This window comes from Pseudorasbora parva, chromosome 6 (genome assembly GCF_024679245.1).
Source record: "Pseudorasbora parva isolate DD20220531a chromosome 6, ASM2467924v1, whole genome shotgun sequence".
In the NCBI taxonomy this organism is placed as follows: Eukaryota; Metazoa; Chordata; class Actinopteri; order Cypriniformes; family Gobionidae; genus Pseudorasbora; species Pseudorasbora parva.
In genome coordinates this window covers 35,140,787-35,161,392 of record NC_090177.1, presented here as the reverse complement: position 1 = coordinate 35,161,392, position 20,606 = coordinate 35,140,787, and the positions used below count along the sequence as shown (strand labels likewise).

Here is a 20,606-nt window from a genome sequence, read left to right as displayed (position 1 = left end):
GGCCTATATGTACTGAATACTATGGTGTAATCTATATTTTATAGTACATTATATAGTGTAGCCTACACTACAAAATATCCACAGGACATAACTATGCACTGAATGCTAAATGTAATCACTTTATACATTTAATTTATACACGATAACACTTTATTTTACAGTGTCTTTGTTATGTAGTTACTATAGTACTAACTTTCAGGTCGCCAATGTCACGATTTCAGCAGTTTGGCAGTTTGACTCCGAATCATGAATCGATACACTGATTCATAACGGTTCGACACTTTGTTTTGAAATCGGCCATCACTACATAAGTCGTTATTTAGTTGTTTTTTTGCGCACAAAAACTATCCTCGTGGCTTCATAAAATGATTGTAGAGAGCTGTAGTGAGATTGGCTTTGTAACGACGTCTTTAGGGCCTTTATGGGTCTTGAGAGAGGAGATGACATTGGTGTCAATGAAGGCCTTAATTCTGAGCCGTCGGGTTTCAACAAAAATATCTTCTTTTGTGTTCCGAAGTCTTACAGGTGTCGAACGACATGAGGGTGAGGAATTAATGACAGAATTTTAATTTGTGGGTGAAGTGACTAAATAGGGCTAGCTAGCTAAACAGGATAAGCTACACTGCATACTCAGTACTGTACAGTAGCCTACACTATACAGAATTCAAATGTTCTATCAACCAGGAAAGTCCGCCCTGCAATATGATATGAGAATGTTCATTATGCACAGTAAGCATTTTATTTCAGCCGTGCGTATGCCTCGGCGGCGGACTATAAAGGCTAAAGGTGAGAGGACTGGAAGACCCACGAATGAGCAGTTGACCAACAGCTGCCATATTCTCGACAGTGTCAAAGCTCAGCGGCGCTCAGGACAGCGGGCGGACTGCTCTGCTCCGCTCTGCTGCACCTCCTGAATAATGAATGAGTGACGCGCACATTGCAGCTCTCTCTGCGGCTGGGAGGGAGGCGGGGTCGCGCACGCATTGTGACGCGGCGGTGACGCGCATGCAGGAGTTTTAATCCTCTGCCGCAGCAGCAGATCAGCCGGTAACGCGAGGAGGGGGATGCGCGGTCGGTCGGACGGACGGACGGCTAGAACGGCTAAAAAAAGCCGCAGACAATTAAATCCGCGAACAATATTTATAGTGCGCGAAAAGGTGACCGACTCGACCGAAAGCTCCTCCTCTCTCGCTCCACACAGGCTTTAGGAAGTTATAGGACACACTGTGCGTCTCTTATTGTTCCTGAGCAGGCCTGGGAATAGGAAAGCTGCGCTGTTTTGACGCAAGTAAATGGGTGATTACGGGTTCGGCTTGTTGCAGACAGCGAACACCAGCAGCTCCACACTGTTCGGCGGAGGCGCGTTCACACCCTATTCCAGCCCGTCTCCGGTGTGTCCCAGCAGCTCGCCTCTGGCGTCCCCTCTTTTCCCGTCACATCAGCGCAACATGCAGGATGAGCCTGCTGGGTTGACAGCCTCTCAGTCCAGCTTCTCCGCTGTAGGTCACGCACAGACAGCCGGTGACCTTCAGCACGACCGGAACACACATCAGCAGGCTGAGCTCTCCTCCTCCTCCACCTCCTCCTCCTCCTCCACGGGCCTGGACACCGATGCGCCATCGTCCAAGGTGAAGATCCCGATGGAGTCCCCCAGCGCCCACCACATCAACAACGGCACCGGTGGCACTAACATGCTCGCGGCCGCTTTCCCGGAGATGCAGAACCCCGGCGGCGGCTCAGCCTCCCCAACCCTGCCCGCGTTCGGTACGCCGTGGTCCGTGCAGACGAGCTCCCCTCCTCCGCCCGTCTCCAATTCCGCTAACGCAATAAACCCGATCCCCACCACCGAGCCTGACAACTTCTATCCTGGCATCCCCTCCTCTATTAACCCCGGCTTCTTCCAGAGCTTCTCGGCGAACCCGTGCCCGGTGCAGGGGTTCAGTAGCCCCTTTCCTCCCCAGATCAACGTCCCCCCGCAGCCGCCGCAGAGCCGTCGGTCCCCGGTCAGCCCGCAGATTCCCCCGCAGCAGGGCGCCTTTCTGCAGCAGAGGAACAACTACAACCACCACCACCAGGTGAGCAAACCGGCCTCGGTTAATCACCCGTTAAGTCAAACTAAACGCGTACTATATAACGCGTAGAAAATTAGTAGAAGAACATAGAACGCCGAAGATTCTAAAAGCTGTTAAACTGTCATTGTGACGCAAACGTAATGGAACGGCTTCTTCTGTTGCGTCATAATGCAGCGCTCAGTGCGTGAAGCCATTGTGACGTCTGTGCGTTGAATACAAATGCCTGTCATTGCATTATCATGTGTATAAAGCTATAATAAAACATACTGTTAATACTTTACAATATTACTGTATTTTTGATTGAATAGATGCAGAATGAGCAGAAGAGACTTCTTAAAAAAAAAAAAAAAACAGTGTTTGTTCAACCAAAAATTTAAATTATTCCATAATTTACTAACCCTCAAGCCATTCTAGGTGTATATGACATTCTTCTTTCAGCCAAATATAATCTGAGTTATACAGCTTATTAAAAATATCTTGGCTATTCCGAGCTTAATAAGCCTGCTTTTTGAAGCTCCAAAAAGCGCATTATAAAAGTAACCCATACATCTCCAGAATCATACCGATAACAATATTCACAATGCAATCCTGCAATTCAGTGTGAAACATTGCGAATAGCATTCGGTTACAATCTCAGAAATAAGAACTGTCATTTTGAATGCAGTTGGGTGTAATGTCATAATTCCTTGTGGCAGTACAATCAAATAATGAGTCATGGTGGACATGCAAGGTCAGGCCGAGTTCAGTGCATGGTGGGATACTGAACACCTTGCTATGGTTTTACAATACACATTTTTGGCAAAAGAAGTTGATTTGCACTCTGCATCATACAGAAATAGATATGTTTTTCCATTTGTTTTCTGGGAAGCGAGCATGAGCCGCGGTAACAAGGTCGTAAACCATGTCTTAGACTCAGACACTTGTGTGTATGTGAGGGTGCTATTGGTTTATTTAAAGGAATTAAATTATTAAAGGATTATAATGGATTTAAGGAAAGTTCCAGTTCTATTGTAGTTATGAAGTAAAATATTTGCAAATAATATATATATATATATATATATATATATATATATATATATATATATATATATATATATATATATATATATATATATATATGTAAATATGCACAAGATCACTTTTATTTTCCTCTGCCAAATATGTCAAAATGCAAACCGTTTCTTGTCACATCAAATTCAGTTATGATTTTTATAAACAATGTCATATTTTCAATTAAATTGAATTAAAATGGCAAGTAGTTTGTATCACTTATATCTCTGTTTTTATCGTAAAACAGTTTTCAAATATTGAATGTTTAGGGAAGGCAAGGCAAATTTATTTATATAGCACATTTCATATAGCCTAGAAATCTAGACGCAATCTGCCGCGAGTGTCATCTAGCAACTCTCAATACACTTCTGAGCTAAAAAACAAAACTCTGGTCGGGCCAATCACATAATATGTAGAGCCGGTGGGCGGGGCTTAACATAATGACGGCCGAGTTGCGTTTGCGTGCTGCTAGTAAACACAGAAGCTGGCGAACGGCGGTCTTACGAATTAGCTTTGACCGCGACTCTGGAAGACTTGGAGTTAAGCTTTTCTCTGAGAAAAGAACAAAGAACGGCACTGAAGTCATTCTTCAGTCACTCTGAAGTCACTCTGTGTTCAGAGTTTTGCCGACTGGATACGGCAAATGTTTAATCTGTCAACGAGCTCTGCTTCACCTTCGTTGCTCTGGTTGGTTGTAGCGCTATCCTATCGCGTGCAGAGGGAGTTTGAAAGACAACCGTTTATCCCGCCCCTCGGATTGAGCCCTGTCAATGGTGAGTTTCCAGACCAAACATCTTGATGTGGGTCTGGCTTGTCAGGCTACATTTCATACACAATGGCAATTCAAAGTGCTTTACATAGAAATGAATTAAAATAGTGATAACATATGCATAAGAAATAAGAACACCATGTGTAAGAATAAAAAAGAAAAACAAGGATAATATGTTTAGCTACTTACATCTTATAATCGATTGTGTTATTATACACAATCTTTTTACTGCTTTAACTAAAGTGTTTGCACTAACAGTAAGCCCCGCCTTCTTTGCGTTGATTGGCCATCTCACTCATTCTGACAGCGACGAGCACTGTTTGACCGCTGAGGCAGACCAACCTAAAAATGTAATTTATTGTTTTTATTGTAATGTATTTTACTTTTGTCATCCTAGCAACAAACAGTGTTGTGTAATGGAGGACAGCTGAGCAGCAACAACAATATCAAATATTGGGGGGACCGTTTGGCCATTTCTAATGGTTCAGGGGGACGATATAATGTCTATGGTGGTTACGGCCCTGCGTGGTAATATTGAAGGGCTTCACGTGACATTCCAGGGATGTCTTGACCTCTGGGGCATTCAGTGAGATCTCCCATCGAGTGCTCAGAAGCCGGAGATGTCAACACCCTGTTAAACTGCAGCGCTGGTTGAAAAAGCCGTTATTACAGTAATCTGCAGTCCAAGCTTCACTCTGCGCTGGCGTTTCACTGATATGGCGTGGTGGCCATTTTGCTGAATGTTCCTTTTTATGTTTAAGCATTTCTTTGATATTACAATAGATATTCCACATTTATGATGTTTGCTGTGCTGCGCCACAACTGAAGCTACAACAGCACAAAAAATGTAATTGTATTTTATTATTTCAGTATCGTGCGTTTGTAATCTGAATTAAGCTAAGCAAATACTTGACTCTTATGGACCAGAATTGGTCATAAAAACTCAACATACCATCTGTTGGAAAACTCACACAAAAAAATTATTTAGTGTTATTTAGTATTTTTGTCTTGTTTCCAGTCCAAATATCAAAAAATTCTTAAATCACGATGCATTTACTAGATAAGTGAAATGGCATAAGATATTTTTTCTTGTCTTTATTCAATTGTTTACCCTTCCAAAATGAAAGTGAGGTTTTTCTTAAAACAAGCAAAATGATCTGGCAATGGAGTAAGAAAAATAATCTTGTCTCTGTTTGAAATCTTGTTTCCAGAAAAGAAGGAAAAATATCATGTCTTTTTACTTGTCTAGTAAAAGCAAGAGACGTTTTTTTTTAGACTAGAAACAAGACAAAAAGTAAGTATTTTTTTGCAGTGCACATGCAATGAAGAGCATTTTGGATGCATTATGCGTTGCAAAAAACCTAGTTACGTCGTCGCAGATCCGATATCTTAGTATCTGGTGGTGAAGTATTCTAGGCCTGTGTGCGTTTGGTCTTGTGGGGGTGGGGTAGAGGCGGAGGGGGAGACGGTCGGTCACATGGTTTAGGAGTGGCCCTATATCTGTCACTGTGATATTTGTACATCTGAAGTCATGCTGGTCTAACAGCTGTTAAGAGTGAACGTCTTTTAGCATGATATTGCTAAGCTGGAGACTCCCTTCCGCAAGGAGTCGAGAACCGTGAATGTGTGTATGTATTAGGTGTGAAAGGTCTGACCATAACCTTATAACTTCGTATGAGTCATTTTACGTCATGGAAAATGGTCAGGAAATTAAAATGATCAATCAGGAAAAGATTTCTTTTCATAATAAATGCCGTTCTTTTGAACTGATCTAAGAATCGTGAAAGAATTGTATCACTGTCTCCAAAATATATTAAAAATATGAAGCAGCACAGATGTTTTCAACATTGCTAATGATAAGAGATGTTTCTTGAGCAGGATCATGTGATTTCTGAAGGATCACGTGTCAATGGAGTAATAATGCTGAAAATTCAGCTTCGATCACAGGAATATATTACTTTTTTTTTTTGATTCTTTATTTATTAGACATTTTACATTTTAACTATTTACATCAGAGCCCAAAATCCACCCACGATCACAAGACGTAAAAAGAAGACTTGAAAATGTTAACATGGATCCATTTAGAAAGATTAGTATACCATGGGACACAGATACAAAGAAGGAAAGCAAATAAGCAAAAATACAATTCTACATATACACACTTATAGATAAAGGTACATCTCAAGATTTGAACTTTTTGACAAATTCTTAAAGAGATCCACCCAAAATTGTAATGTCCTTCTGGAGGCACAGTGCAGTTTAGCTGTGGTACATTCTAATACGACAATGTCCAACAAATAAGCCCTCCACATAGACACAGCTGGGGTAGACGGTTCCAACCACAGTTTCATTATAGCCTTTTTAGCTGCAGGAATATATTACATTTTAACATATTACAATAGAAAATAGTTGTTTTAATAGTAGCCGTAATAATAATAATCAAATAAATGCAGCATTGATGAGCATAGGAGACAATTAAACAAATTGAATAGGTAACACTTTACTACAAGGTTTAGTTAACAATAACCTTAGTGAACATGAACTAAGAATGAACAATACTTCTTAAGCATTTATGAATCTTAGTGGATAGTTATTCCAACATTTACTAATGTATTGTTAAAATCAAAAGTTGTATTTTCTAACATTAGTAAATGCACTGTGAACTAACATGAGCAAACAATGAACAGCTGGATTTTAATTAACTAACATTAGCAAATATTAATAAATACTGTAACAAATTAAATAAATACATACTGTACATATCAGTTGGAAATTGATGGACATAAACCAAAAGATAAGATCATTCATAATCATGAAAAATTATTACATTATGTAGCACTAGAGTTCAAACTCAAATCGGTAAACCTAATATTATAAAATGAATAGATCTGTGATTGCATACGAACAGAGCTCTGTGATTCGGAGAAATGCTGAGCGGAGACGGATGTAGGTAGGCAACGAGACACATCCGAATGAATCCAGTGATCGCATCACTTCCTGTCTCCTGAGATACCTTCATCTGATTGATTTTCGAAAGCAGCATGGGCGTATCCTTCACTGCCTGTTATATCCAAGCGGCAACCTCCCCCAGTTTCTCTTGAAGTTAATACGGAAGTGCACTTCCTCGACTGGCCACAGGCTCCAGAAGGGAGCAGAATCTCATTGAGCCTCATGTTAAAATGGCCAACTTTACAGCAGAAAAAAACATGTTTACAGCTTGGTACAAATTGTGATGTTGGTCTATACGGCTAATTTTGCCCTTAATGACAACTGTGAGGGTGTGCTTTTTTTTTTAATAACTAATTCGTTTACATTATATAAAGCCTTAAAGTTCTGCATAATTAAGGGCATGGTCACTCTGATTGACAGGTGGATATCTGTTTGTCTGATGTCTGTAAGTCATCGTGTCACCTCACCTCAGCTCTGCCCATGTCCCGCCTCTTTGCCCATTTTCTGTTATCCGGGTGTGGCAACGGCCAGCTCGTCTCTACTTTACGCTTCCTGTTTATTTTGTAGAAGCCATGGAAACACCAAAGACCCTTTAATATATGATGTGTTTTATTAGACAGGTGAGCAACTGTTTGGAAACATTCATCGACAGAACACTAATCATTGTTCTCCTGCTGCTCAACACAGTTAGTCTTATCGTTTAAATCTGGTTTCCTTGATTTACCGTGAGTACCATGTTTTACCATGTCCAATATCGCTCTAGCGATAAAGTGTCTTATAGCAGCCGCTGAACAAACGCACAGAGCAGCATTATAACATAACTTTCAGCACACTCAAATATGTCTAATTTGATAAAACAGCATTACCCCACATACGCATAAGTGGAAGAAGCAGAAGCGGCATTATAACATCTTCACAAAATCCATGCGTCACACCTTTGTTTTGAATAAGCGACCTCTGACAGAGAAAAAATTATATATTGTTCCTTTAAAATTGTGTTTGTAATGCCTGGGACACACTATGATTTTTGGCTGTGCTAGATGAAAGATGAAAAATTATTGGGACATCTTCATGATCGTCTCACTGTGTGTTTGCTGCTACGACCTGTGTCTACTGACTAGCCAATTAAAATGCAGCATTTAATGGCGTACTGATCAATGCGACATGGCACTAAAATTTACCTCAAGTTCCATTTGCAAAATTGGTATGCCAAGTCAGCCTGTTTTGCCCAGCCTTGAACGCATCCCTATTCCCCTCTTTCGCTTCCTCCACTTTTTTCAGTGCACATAAAAAACACAATTGCCAAAATGCTATTCATCTCGCATAATTTGTTCAGCACTAGCTCAAGCATATGGCGTTTTATTCTTCAATACTAACTTTCATCGCAGTCTACGATTCAATAGGTGTCAACATCGTACAGTCTGACTCTACATACATGTTGTACACGTTTATTAGATCCACGTGGTGATTTGTAACGATCTTATAGAATCGCTGAAATCACACGTAGCAGGCATAAGTTCGTCATTGTAGATAAATATGCTTGATTATAACCACAACTTTTACTGTTTTGTTCTAGTTCATTAGATGGTTCTGCTGGCTCAGAAGCTTGTCCGAAATCACTTTTGTGAGTTGACACTTTTGGCAGCGAGTCAACAAGTCAGCTAAACTCTTGGACGCAACCTGTATTATTGCGGCAAGTTGAAATGTTGGTTGGCAACTCCAAACAACTTGCTTTGCATTTAGGTTCTTTGATCTTTCATATGTTTAAATAATGTAAAGCAATATGGCATCATCTCTACTGGTTGACACATTTCTGCCGTTGCACATATATGTCAAACCATCAGCGCAGGTCCTAGCATGTGGATTACTTCTTGCTGCATAGTTCACCACAACATCTTTCCAGTGTCTAGACGCCATCAAGGGTAATTATCTCTCACTATCCCTTAAACACTCAACCAGATTGTATCTGCACACAGTCTCGCACACCCACCCACACACACTCAGGCCATTACCCAATTACACACAAAGACATTACGGAGATGGGTGGGACTCTCATTTGAGGAGAGTTGTGCACACTATGCAATGACAACACCTGCTGAAAATGAAAATTTGTTTATTTTTGTCACTATTTGCTGTGGACTGTTTGGCAAGGAAGTGCATTCATGTGTGTTCCCACATTATTCTACGATAAAAACATTGTGTGCTTTCGCCACTTGGTTCACGAGATGTGGAGTGTTAGATGTAAAGCTTTAAATCTTCTTACTTGTACAGCAAGGCAAAGCCTGGCCATGCTCAACACACACACACACACACACACACACACACACACACACACACACACACACACACACACACACACACACACACACACACACACACACACACACACACATATGGGCGATTAAACCAGTCACTCTCATTCAGATTCCCACACACGCGTTAAATTTGTAGCTTTCACTCTATTTCTGTTAGCTTTGAGGTCATCTATACAGTATACAAGTGCTCCTTGATGCAGTTAACCTTAAACTGGAATATGCAATAAAAATGTGCAGTCTTTCTCTTATAGAAAAAACAAACAAAAGTATTGATGACATCATCTTGTACTCAGAGGCGTGGCCCTTGTGAAAAAGAAGTATACTTTAGCATACTTTTAAAAATGTAATGTTTTCTGTCACTTAATAGCATGTTAATTGCAAAAAATTACGATGTATTATAGTTTAAATTTATAATAAATGCAACTAGTAGAGTGCTTTTTAGTAGGAAGTAGGATTTTACTACTTTTTTAATGTAATTTTGTAATTATTCTGTTTGAAATATGGTTCAAGTGTACAGGCGAATCTACTGGTAAGCATTTATGGTAAATTAAAATATGCTTTAATGTTGTTTCTATTGAAACTTGTATGTCATGCATTCAAATCTATATGTATTTACACATTTGAAATGATGACGTTGCAGTTTAGTACAATTAAAATGAACTTTAAACATACACAACAGTTAAAATTTAATTTGTTTAATTTGTCATTTCATTAATAATATATCTGCAAATAGATGCACCTCCAAGATGGCCGCCGAGTTGACTTGCCTTGAAATGGACTTGAACTTCAAATCTAGTGTTTGCATTCAAGTACTTGCGTTTTGTATCTGACTAGACTTTCTGTTTGTCTGTAGCCCATGATGAAGCAGTCCCCGTGGGGCAGCCACCAGGGCAGCGGTTGGAACTCTGGAGGCATGTCCTGGGGCAGAGACCATCGGCGTGGGGGCGGCATGGGTGTGCCAGGCTCCATCAACCAGATATCTCCCATGAAGAAACCCTTCTCCAGTAACGTCATCGCTCCGCCAAAGTTTCCCCGCTCCGCTGGCTCCCTGGGACCTAAATCCTGGATTGAAGAAAATATGTTCCGTACCGACAACAACAGCAACACGCTGCTGCCCCTGCAGGTACATGTATGAGCTTTTGGATGTGGGCACTTGGGCTGGGATGGGAGGTGGATGCAGGGAGTTGAGTTTGCATTATTATTTAATTGTTGCTCAATATGCATATGCATCAGACATCATTGGTGTGGCTTCTAGGATGTTCAAGTCCTACAGGATCGATGATGACTCACGGTGAGGTCATCAGGGTTTTGCCGGTTTGATCCTGAAGGAACCCGTCCTCTCTCTTCATTATTGTGTGGAAGTCTGAACTCAGTTCTGGAGTGTTTGTTTAGTCTAAATGTAGAGAAATCAGCCCGTCTGGTGTCAATGTGCTTTTTGGAAAAATAAATTAAATCTGTTTAATCTCTGGTTTGCTGTTAGACATGCCTCCTGGGACAATGAATACATAAATGGTACACGAATCTCATGAATCTGAAGTTCAATCCCATGTTCGTATGACCATTAACCTTTTTGTTATGAGGATGACCTTCTAAGATCTTGTACTACTGGGGCTGGGAGGTTTATATTTGCTAAGAAAAATTATATATATATATATATATATATATATATATATATATATATATATATATATATATATATATATATATATATATATATATATATATATATATATATATATATATATATGGCCAAAATGGTTGGCACCCCTGGTAAATATGATCAAAGATGGCTGTAAAAATAAATCAGCATTGTTTATCCTTTTGATCTGTCATTTAAAAAATTGCAAAAATCTAACCCTTTCATTAAAGTAAAATAATTAAAAGTGGGGGTAAATCACATTATGAAATAAATGTTTTTCTCCAAAACACATTGGCCACAATTACTGTTACCCTTTTATTAAATACTTTTTGCAATAGCCTTTTTCCAAGATAACAGCTCTAAGTCTTCTTCTATAATGCCTTATGAGTTTGGAGAACACCTGACATGATATCAGAGACCTTTACTCAATACCGAACCTCTCCAGATCCTTCAGATTCACAGATCCATACTGGTGCTTCTTCTCTTCAGTTCATCACTCATCTTCTATAGGGTTCTTGTCAGGGGACTGGGACGGTCATGGCAGAAGCTTCATTTTGTGCTCAGGGACACATTTGTGTGTTTGATGTTTTTTTGGATCGTTGTCCTGATGAGAGATCCAACCACGGCCCATTATAAGATTTCTAGCAGAGGCAGTCAGTCTTTTATTTTTTAACTGCTGGTATTTCCTAGAATCCGTGTTTCCATGTATCTGAACAAGATGTCCAGGACCTCCAGCAAAAAAATAGGCCCTCAACATTAAAGATCCAGCTGTATTTTTAGCTGTGGACACAAAAAAGGTCTTTATTTAGTTTTATCTGACCACAGAACCAGATCCCTTTGAAGTCCACTGAATATGTGGAAGATTGTTTCTGGATGAGCAAGGAAGGTTTTTCTTGAAACCCTCTTAAACAACATGTGGTGATTTAGGGGTTGTTCGATTTTTTTAAAGGCTTTCTGAGCTCGAAACTCAACTAATCTCTGCGATTCTCCTCCTGTGATCCTTAAGATCAAATAAAAAGCGCATTGTGATATTTGATATTCATAATGTTTAATAGTACCAGGAAAATTATTGCAAATGTATAGTAAATATTCAATATATTGTCCAGCCCTGCATAATATTTCAAACATTTAGTAAGAGTCTGAGATTTTCTCGCCTTCATGCTAAAAGTGAGAAACTGTGAGAAGCTAAAGAGGAAAAAGGGTGAGAGTAACACATCTTTGTGGTGTTGCCCCATTGTTTTGTAGTGGAGCTGAAACAGCAGGTCATTTACATGTGAATGAGGAGTTTATCCACTCACTTCAGGTTTAAATATACAGGCTGCTATTGTTGCTTTTTATTTTAGTATCGAGTTAGCATCATATGTCTACTAGTACTTTTGCCATCCTTGCTCTCTATGGTCGGCTAATCTTATTCAGGCCCTGTGTGCTAATGGCTATAGATGTGCTATTGAATTAAACCAGTTTAGTTTTGACATATTTTACATGCCGTTCCGTCATTAAGAGCTGCTGGTATAGTCTGTCACTGAATAACATATTGTTTGTTGGTACTTCATTTCCGACCAGATCAGTGTTTAGCACATCACATCCTTTAGAGCTGTGCCTAACAGAACTGAAATGAGGAACCTGAGATGAGTGTGGTCTGGCCTTCATCACTTTCTTTTCTCCTCTCTCAGGAAACAGGTCAGACTCTAGTAGTATCTACGGTATTGTTCATTTCCATAAACAGGGTGCCGTTTGGAATTCCTCGCATTCCGCGCGCCTCTCCTCTCTCCTCCTGTCCTCTTCTTCCTGCTCCGTGCTCGCTTCGCGTTCCAGCGATCAAATGCGTCATGTGCTGAAAAGAGAAACAAAACAGAAAAAATGGAGGAAGGAGGAATGGACAGAGATAAAATTATTTCATTCGATTTCCCAAGAAATGATTTGAACTTTTATATTCAAATGTGTTTGAATCAAGACGAGTCTGAATCCACATGAAATTGTGTTCTTGTCCTCACAGAACTTGGAATTTTCAGGGAGCTCTGACTTGTACCACCTGACCGCTGCAGCTTCATTTTATCATTCATAGTGTTGCCATAGAAACGGATGATTCCGAGGACGTTCAGTGAACAATGCCACATGTTGTCATCTAGTAATTATGACATGGTGTGAAAGCAGCATCGTTCTTCATGTTTCACCTGTTGGTCTTGTTATAAACTGAGCATGTGGTCTTAAAACAGACTCGATTGAGCTGGTCTCGACTACAACGGTGGTTAATGAAATAATAGAGGCAGGAAAAAGAGAACATTTGGAATTTGAGTGACATTGAATGGTAGCATGAGTTCTCAGGCCTCATGTTATTCACTGGAGAACTGAGCTGCTTTTCAGATACTATTTCTGGCAATGTTGCTAAAACTATATTTAGCACCTTCCAACCTCACTCTGTCTGTAAGCTCTAGTGTGAGGGCCTGTGAAGAGGACTGGATGTGGAAAACAGTACAGGACTGTTATAAGGGCTTCCTTTTTAAAACCTGCTGTACCTGTGGGAGGCAGATGGCCATGACAGGTCCAATTGGCAGCATCTGCATTTGACGCGGTCAACACTTGCTCCCTGTGTGCTTTCCAAACAATGCCCATCATATACATTTATGTATACAACGCTCAATGTGTCGATGTGGCTACGATTTAACTTATACAACGAAAGAAACTAGTATGATGTGGCCACGATATAACTTAAATAATGAAACAAACTAGTACGATGTGGCTACGTTTTAACTTAAACATTGAAACAAACTTGTATGATGTGGCTATGATTTAACTTAAACAATGAAACAAAACTTGTACAATGTGGCTATGATTTAACTTAAACTTTGAAACAAACAAGTACGATATAGCTAAAATTTTAACTTGAACAACGATACAAACTAGTACGATGTGTCCACGATTTAACTTAAACAACGGAAGAAAACTAGTACAATGTGGCCACTTTTTAACTTAAGCAACGAAACAAATCTTGCACGATGTGGCTACGATTTAACTTAAACAACGAAACAAACTAGCACGATGTGGCCAAGATTAAACTTAAACAACAAAATAAACTAGTGCATGCTGCTGAGTTTTTAGCCATTTAAAAAAAAAAAAAAAATCTTTTCCAATTGCACCTGACCAATAAAGACAAGCACTTAACTATCCAATTAAATGTTCTGTTTGTTTGTCTCAAAAAAAAAAGTAAGAAAATGTGTGTATATTGTGCTTAATTAACTGAGATTTCTTACAGCTCTTGCAGGTTGTTGGCCTTGTTTGTTTCGTTGCTTCTATTGCTCTTCCCTTTTTTGTAAGTCGCTTTGGATAAAAGCGTCTGCTAAATGATTAAATGTAAATGTACAAACTAATACGATGTGGCTACGATTTAACTTAAACATTAAAAGGTCCCGTTCTTCGCGATTCCATCATTCAAACTTTAGTTAGTGTGAAATGTTGCTGTTGGAGCATAAATAATACCTGTAAAATTATAAAGCTCAAAGTTCAATGCTAAGCGAGATATTTTATTTAACAGAAGTTCCCTTTCAAAGCCTACAGCGAACGGCCGGTTTGGACTACAGCAGGAAGTGCAGGGCTGTAATGACGTCACTAGAACTGTTTGCTGACTAACCCTCCGCCCACGAGAACACGCAAAATAGGGGACATGGTCTCGTTGCTCTCTCACATGGAGAAGCGCTTGCATCTTCCCGTTATCGTAAGAGGCGGGACTTTCAGGGCAAAGTGCGCTAAGGTGCTGTCCAATCACAACACGGGAAGCGCTGGCCCAATCAGAACTCATTACGTGTTTCTGAAGGAGGGACTTCATAGAACAAGGAAATCATCAGGCCGTTTTTAGGACAGAGGAAACAGCGCTGTACAGATAAGTCAATTGTGTGAAAAATACTGTTTTTTTACACGCGAAACATGAACTCATGTTATATTGCACACTGTAAACATAATCAAAGCTTCGAAAACACGCGAAGAACGGGACCTTTAAACAAAACTTGTACGATGTAGCCACGATTAAACTTATACAACATAACTAATTAGTTAAAGAATGGCCAACCCCACCCAGCCACTAAATCTACCCTTAATGATGCTGTAAACTCCACCCCAACCCGGAGCCTGGAGCTGCTGTCCTTGGACTGCTGTGATGTATGGCTCTGCGGTTCTGCAGTTCGTTATTATTGCAAGAGTCTGCCATTTTCTCACCTAACACATCTATAAATCAGAACTATTGATTTTGGAAAGGTCAAATTGAAATAAATCGCTTTTATGCATGTTTGGTCTCAACAAGGAGTGTTATAAATATTCCATTAGAATAACTGCAGAGCTGGGCTCAAAGTGGGTGATAGGAAGTGATGCGGGCGGCAGTAATCTGGTATTATCCTGCCACACAGCAGCTGCTGTTGTGTTTGCTGAAGATTCACCATGGTGGACCACATACTAAAACACTTCAAACTGCACCATAATGCACGACTAGAAACCACAGCAACTCAACTCAACCTTATGAAGAGCCCAGCTCATCAGCTATATACAACAACAATGAACAGAACACTTCTTACTGTCGAGTGTTCAGTTAGAAAAAGAATAGTCAACTAAAATAACTGCGTCGGGCTTAAACTAGCAAAAAACACTGGGTGTATGATAGGGCCTGTAGTATGAAAGTGTACTCTCTTTAAGTGTTCTTTTATTTCTATTAATGTTATCTCTCAGTGCACATACAAAAATATACATAGAAGTGCATATTCAACACAACTGAGTGCGCTTTTTTTCACAAGGGTTGTGATAATGTGGGTCTCCTGAACTTGGTTTTGTATCTGTGCTGTGTTTGTGTCAGTCGTCAACGCACCGGGCATGTGTTTCCTGCAAAGTGCACTTACAGGTCTAGGAGGGTTGCCGGGTGGCGGATAGCTGTGTTTATGTTCACATTCCTTCTTGGGCTCATTGCGGCGATGACACAGATATCTGTGGCATGTTGTTAGGCAGGTGTTGTGATAGGGAGACGGGATGCCCCGACAAAAGGGAAGAGGGATATTCTCGTAATAGAGCTGCATATCAAAAACAAGCGACACACACATTCAGCCTTAAAAAAAATCCATGCCCTAACCAGTTTGGCTAAACTTTCAGTCCAAAATACACTAAAGCTAACAAACCTGCCTGGTTAATTCTACTCGTGACAGCTCTACAAACAACATTCCAGAGGGTTGGAATTGTGAGCGTGACCCAGAATTCAGTCCGCCGCAGTATTCCAGGGTTTCAGGGGTGAACTGGCACACTGGCGGCCTACACAAACACGCTCTATTCCTGCTTAGAGCGATCAGCTTGGAAAGAATGCCATTCCCTGTGTTCAAGGGTGCCTGTTTGTTCCTAACTGCATTAGTGTGCTGCACGTAATCCCATAATTCCACAGCAAACTACCTGCTTCCATCTGTATTGCACACATATTGACACATCCCTCTACTCTGTTCCTCAGGATCGATCCAGGATGTATGACAGCTTGAACATGCATTCGTTGGAGAGCTCACTGATTGACATCATGAGGGCGGAGCAAGACCCTTTGAAGGGTAAGATCCGTTTCCTGCACATAGTGCTGTTGTAATGGAAGTATAAGGCTTTTGAAGACTACATGTACATTGAAGATGAAGATGTAGAGGACAGATTTCATGCGTTATGCATGGCTTGTATAAAGTCTGTTTTCAACTGATTTAGTTTATTTTCTGGACTCTTGATACATGGAAATCAAAGTAGAATATAATTGAGAGGGTTGCGTCGAGCCTTGTGATTCTTGCCACTTTTAGCTAGAGATAAATGTTTCTTAATATCAAAAAGTGAGCTTATAAAATGGATAATTTTGGCTCTAAAATCTGATTGGATGAAATTCAAAGCGGTTGTAAAATAGCCAATATATGCACACTTATGGACACAACACAGTTAAAGAAAATAATGTACTTTTTTGACAGTGTTTTCCAACAAGTCTGAGAAAAGTAATAAACTACTTGAAGCGGTGTGAAAAAGTGGATTTTACCATGGTAAAAGTCAGTATGTTGCTATATTCGACAGTGCATGTAACTCAAAAAAGTATCTTTATTATATTTCATAAAGAGTGTACATCTTCCCTTGTGAAAAAGAAGTACACTTTTAAAAAGAGTAGCCTTTTTGTTTCTGAAATAATATACTTTAAAGTAATGTACTTAAATGCAAAATTAATTGAATGTTTTCTGATTTTACTTGCATTGAAATTAAAATGTGTTATAGTTTATATGTATATTAATTGCAATCTAAACTTAAGTGGGTCAAAAACACTCTTAAGTAAGACATCTTTATATGCAATTTCATAATTACTTAATATTTCTTTAAATCATGACAAAAGATTAAAGCTGATTTAAAATTTAAATTGAAACATTGAATTTGACTTTAAAAGTGTATGCTTAAGTGTGTACTTAAGTGTGCACATTAAGTGGCCTTCATTAGTATTATATTATCTGTAAGCACAGTAAAAAAAATATATATATTCTTTATTTAAACAATTAAGTTCCCTTTTACACCCCCCCCCCCCACACACACACACACACACATAGAATCGTATTGTAAAATAGGTTGCCAAAAGCATTTTATGTAGGAGGTTTTAAGTGCTCCATGTCATATCTAATCTGGGTTAAAATAGTGGCGCTGCCTATCATGGCCTTTTGCTTTATTTGGGCCCACTTATTGTTGTGTCTGGTGGCGCAGTGTCTCACTGGTCGTCTCACAGCAAGAAGGTCCCCGGTTTGAGTCCTGACTGATCCAGGAGGCTTTGCTCTATATAGAGTTTGCATGGTCTCCATATGTCTGCTATCCAAAAACACGCGGTATAGGTGAATTGGAGATGCTAAGTCGTCTGTAGGTGTGAATATGTGTGTGTTTGTGTGAGTCCCAAGCCATGTAATGGAGAGGGTTGGGAAAAGACCTGGTGACCTACCCTGGATAAAATCATCGGCAAGAAAATTCATGGGCCGCCTCTCGCGCATGGCAGGAGATGGCCCATAGAATCGTCAAGATTCGGATACGACTGAATAAACTGGTTAATGAATAAATAAAGGATTGTTTTGTCCAAGCTGTTTTTGTGTTGAATCCCATAAGAGCCGGTGTCTCTCTGTGACGGGCGGGCGTGTGTGGTACTGTGGATCTGGGTGTGGCACTGCGCTACAGTCACTTTTTGTCTCTTCACTGGAGCTTCTCGCTCAGCCTGCTGGAGCAGATGGACCAGACACATGGGGCGGCACTTACTGCAGAGACCGAGAGAGAGAGGGAAGGGTGTGGGTACGGACTATATTTAGCGCATGCCACCATGTGTGTGACAGATAAAGGACAGGAGAGTGAATGGGGCTCTCTACGGTTCCCACAGGCCCTCCTTTAAAGGGGTCATGACATGGCTATTTTAATATGTTCATTGAGGTTCACTTACAATGTTATTAAAGTCAAATATATAAGATATTTGTGGAAAAGCTAGTATATCCAACCTTCATTCTGACCCTCTGTCTGGCATGATCTGTTTTTAAGGGTGGCTCCTTTAAGGCTTGTCAGTAAACGGCCACTATTATGATTGGCATGTCGTCATGGCGTGTGATGAACGTCACACAGTATAGCCGCTCGCTACAGCACATTAGTAAGTGAAAAACATTATCCATATAAAGCCCTCTGTCATTTACAGATGAAGCATTTTGAAACTGTTCACTTGAGTTTTGCGATGCAGCTGCTGTCAGATTCAATGACAGTTTCTTCGCGAACTCTCCATTATACTGTGCCTCGATTACAAAACAAAATGCTCAGAACAAACATATAATACTCCAATGTGATCCGGGACGCCATTAAAACACAATCACAATATCAAAACGAGCCGTTTTTTGAGCTTGATTTAAACAAATGTTTTGTTTATAATAGGACGGACGTTTTAAACTATGAAACTTGTTTTAATGGTACAAAGACCTCTTATATGTCAAAAAGCAAGGCAAATCAAGGCAAATTTGATTTCTCATGTCATGTCCCCTTTAAAGTCAGCATGGAATCAAAACATTTATTTTAAACTCGATTCGGGTCTAATTTTGCATAACTGATAATGCAGCCTTTCTAAAACATTGCCAGTTAACACTGCAATTTAAAGTCAGCGTAAAATGGAAGTTTTTTCTTCCCTATTGTGACGTATATCCAAAGTGAAACGGCGGAGAAGTCGGAAAAGTAAAAATGTAGGGTGGGACTAGATTTTGGACATGCGGAATTGTTTGGATGGTTGTGGTTTGCTATTGGTGGATCTCATTTGAGTGACAGGTTGCTCCGCCCTCAAACCACTAATACATCATCAGAGAAAAGATGTCACTGCAAGAGGGAGAGGAAGTTCATTTGATTAAAGATTATGGAGCATACAAGTTTGATGTGTACGGATAAATTATGATAAAGGATTTATTCCTTAAAAAATAAGAATTGTCAGTTTTGATTTCATTGTGACTTTAATGTTGTTGTAACTGTCATTGTAATAAAAGGTTATGACAGTAACAGCAAATAGCAATATAAAATAAAAATGATATCCAATTGGATACACTGAGATGCTCTGGAATACTTCAGTCAGGAATATCACATTATGGAAGTAATGCAGCTTTCAAATGCCAATTCATGTTGACTTTAATTTGGGAATTGTGAAGAGTAGGAAACCAAATTATGATCTAAATGTAGCTGCGGTGTAGCTAAGCAACCTGTGCTTTACATTTTCTAACATGCCGACGTTGGCTTAATCGAACAGATCGTGGGAGATGTGCTGAGTGAACCACTCCTAAGAAACCCTCTTAATAACCGATGGCTCAGTTAATGGGTCGTCACGAGTGGTTGCCAGCATCAGGGAATGTGCTGACACCAGCCGGAGCGCTCAAAACAACACACTGCTGTTGAAACATTCAACTCTTGGCAAAGACACCGGACCACTTACAGTATTGGTTTGTCTTGTGATGTTATTGTATGTAATCACAGAGCAGATGAAACGAAACAATAGTTTGATTCACCGTGGATGGACGATGAGAGCTCTGCGAAACATTGCAATGTCTCTAGGAGATTCTGCGTTTAATAATTGGACAACAGATGGTGTGTGTGTGTGAGGACTTGGAAGAATTACAGCAGATTGTCTGTGTACCTGGACGCTTTCTAAAAAATCTGTCAGACTAGACTAGATAAATCTCAGGACAACATGTCCAGGTCACATTTGACCCTCCCAAATTAAACAGATTAAATAAAAATTCAGAAGTTATCGTTTTTAGTTTACCGTTTACCATTCAAATAAAAATTCAGAAGTTACCGTTTTTAGTTTACCGTTTACCATTCAAATTAAAATTCAGAAGTCATCGTTTTTAGTTTACCGTTTACCATTCAAATTAAAATTCAGAAGTCATCGTTTTTAGTTTACCGCTTACCATTCAAATTAAAATTCAGAAGTTATCGTTTTTAGTTTACCGTTAACCATTCAAATAAAAATTCAGAAGTTACCGTTTTTAGTTTACCGTTTACCATTCAAATTAAAATTCAGAAGTTATAGTTTTTAGTTTACCGTTAACCATTCAAATTAAAATTCAGAAGTTATCGTTTTTAGTTTACAGTTTACCATTCATATTAAAATTCTGAAGTTATCGTTTTTAGTTTACCGTTTACCATTCAAATTAAAATTCAGAAGTTACCGTTTTTAGTTTACCGTTTACCATTCAAATTAAAATTCAGAAGTTATCGTTTTTAGTTTACCGTTTACCATTCAAATTCAAATTCAGAAGTTACCGTTTTTAGTTTACCGTTTACCA

The 20,606-nt window shown here is 39.5% G+C and overlaps 1 protein-coding gene across 3 annotated transcripts in view; it reads left to right on the top strand.

The window, feature by feature from the left end:
• The first annotated feature begins 227 nt into the window (after positions 1–227).
• The window catches only part of cpeb2 (cytoplasmic polyadenylation element binding protein 2), a 42,806-nt gene continuing 22,427 nt past the window's right edge, over positions 228–20,606 (top strand). For all 3 annotated transcript variants that reach the window (XM_067446795.1, XM_067446794.1, XM_067446793.1), the window contains exons 1-3: positions 228–2,075; positions 10,009–10,278; positions 16,268–16,358. In XM_067446795.1, the coding sequence (XP_067302896.1) occupies positions 1,293–2,075; positions 10,009–10,278; positions 16,268–16,358 (1,144 nt within the window). In that variant the 5' untranslated portion in view covers positions 228–1,292. The remainder of the gene's footprint in view (positions 2,076–10,008; positions 10,279–16,267; positions 16,359–20,606) is intronic.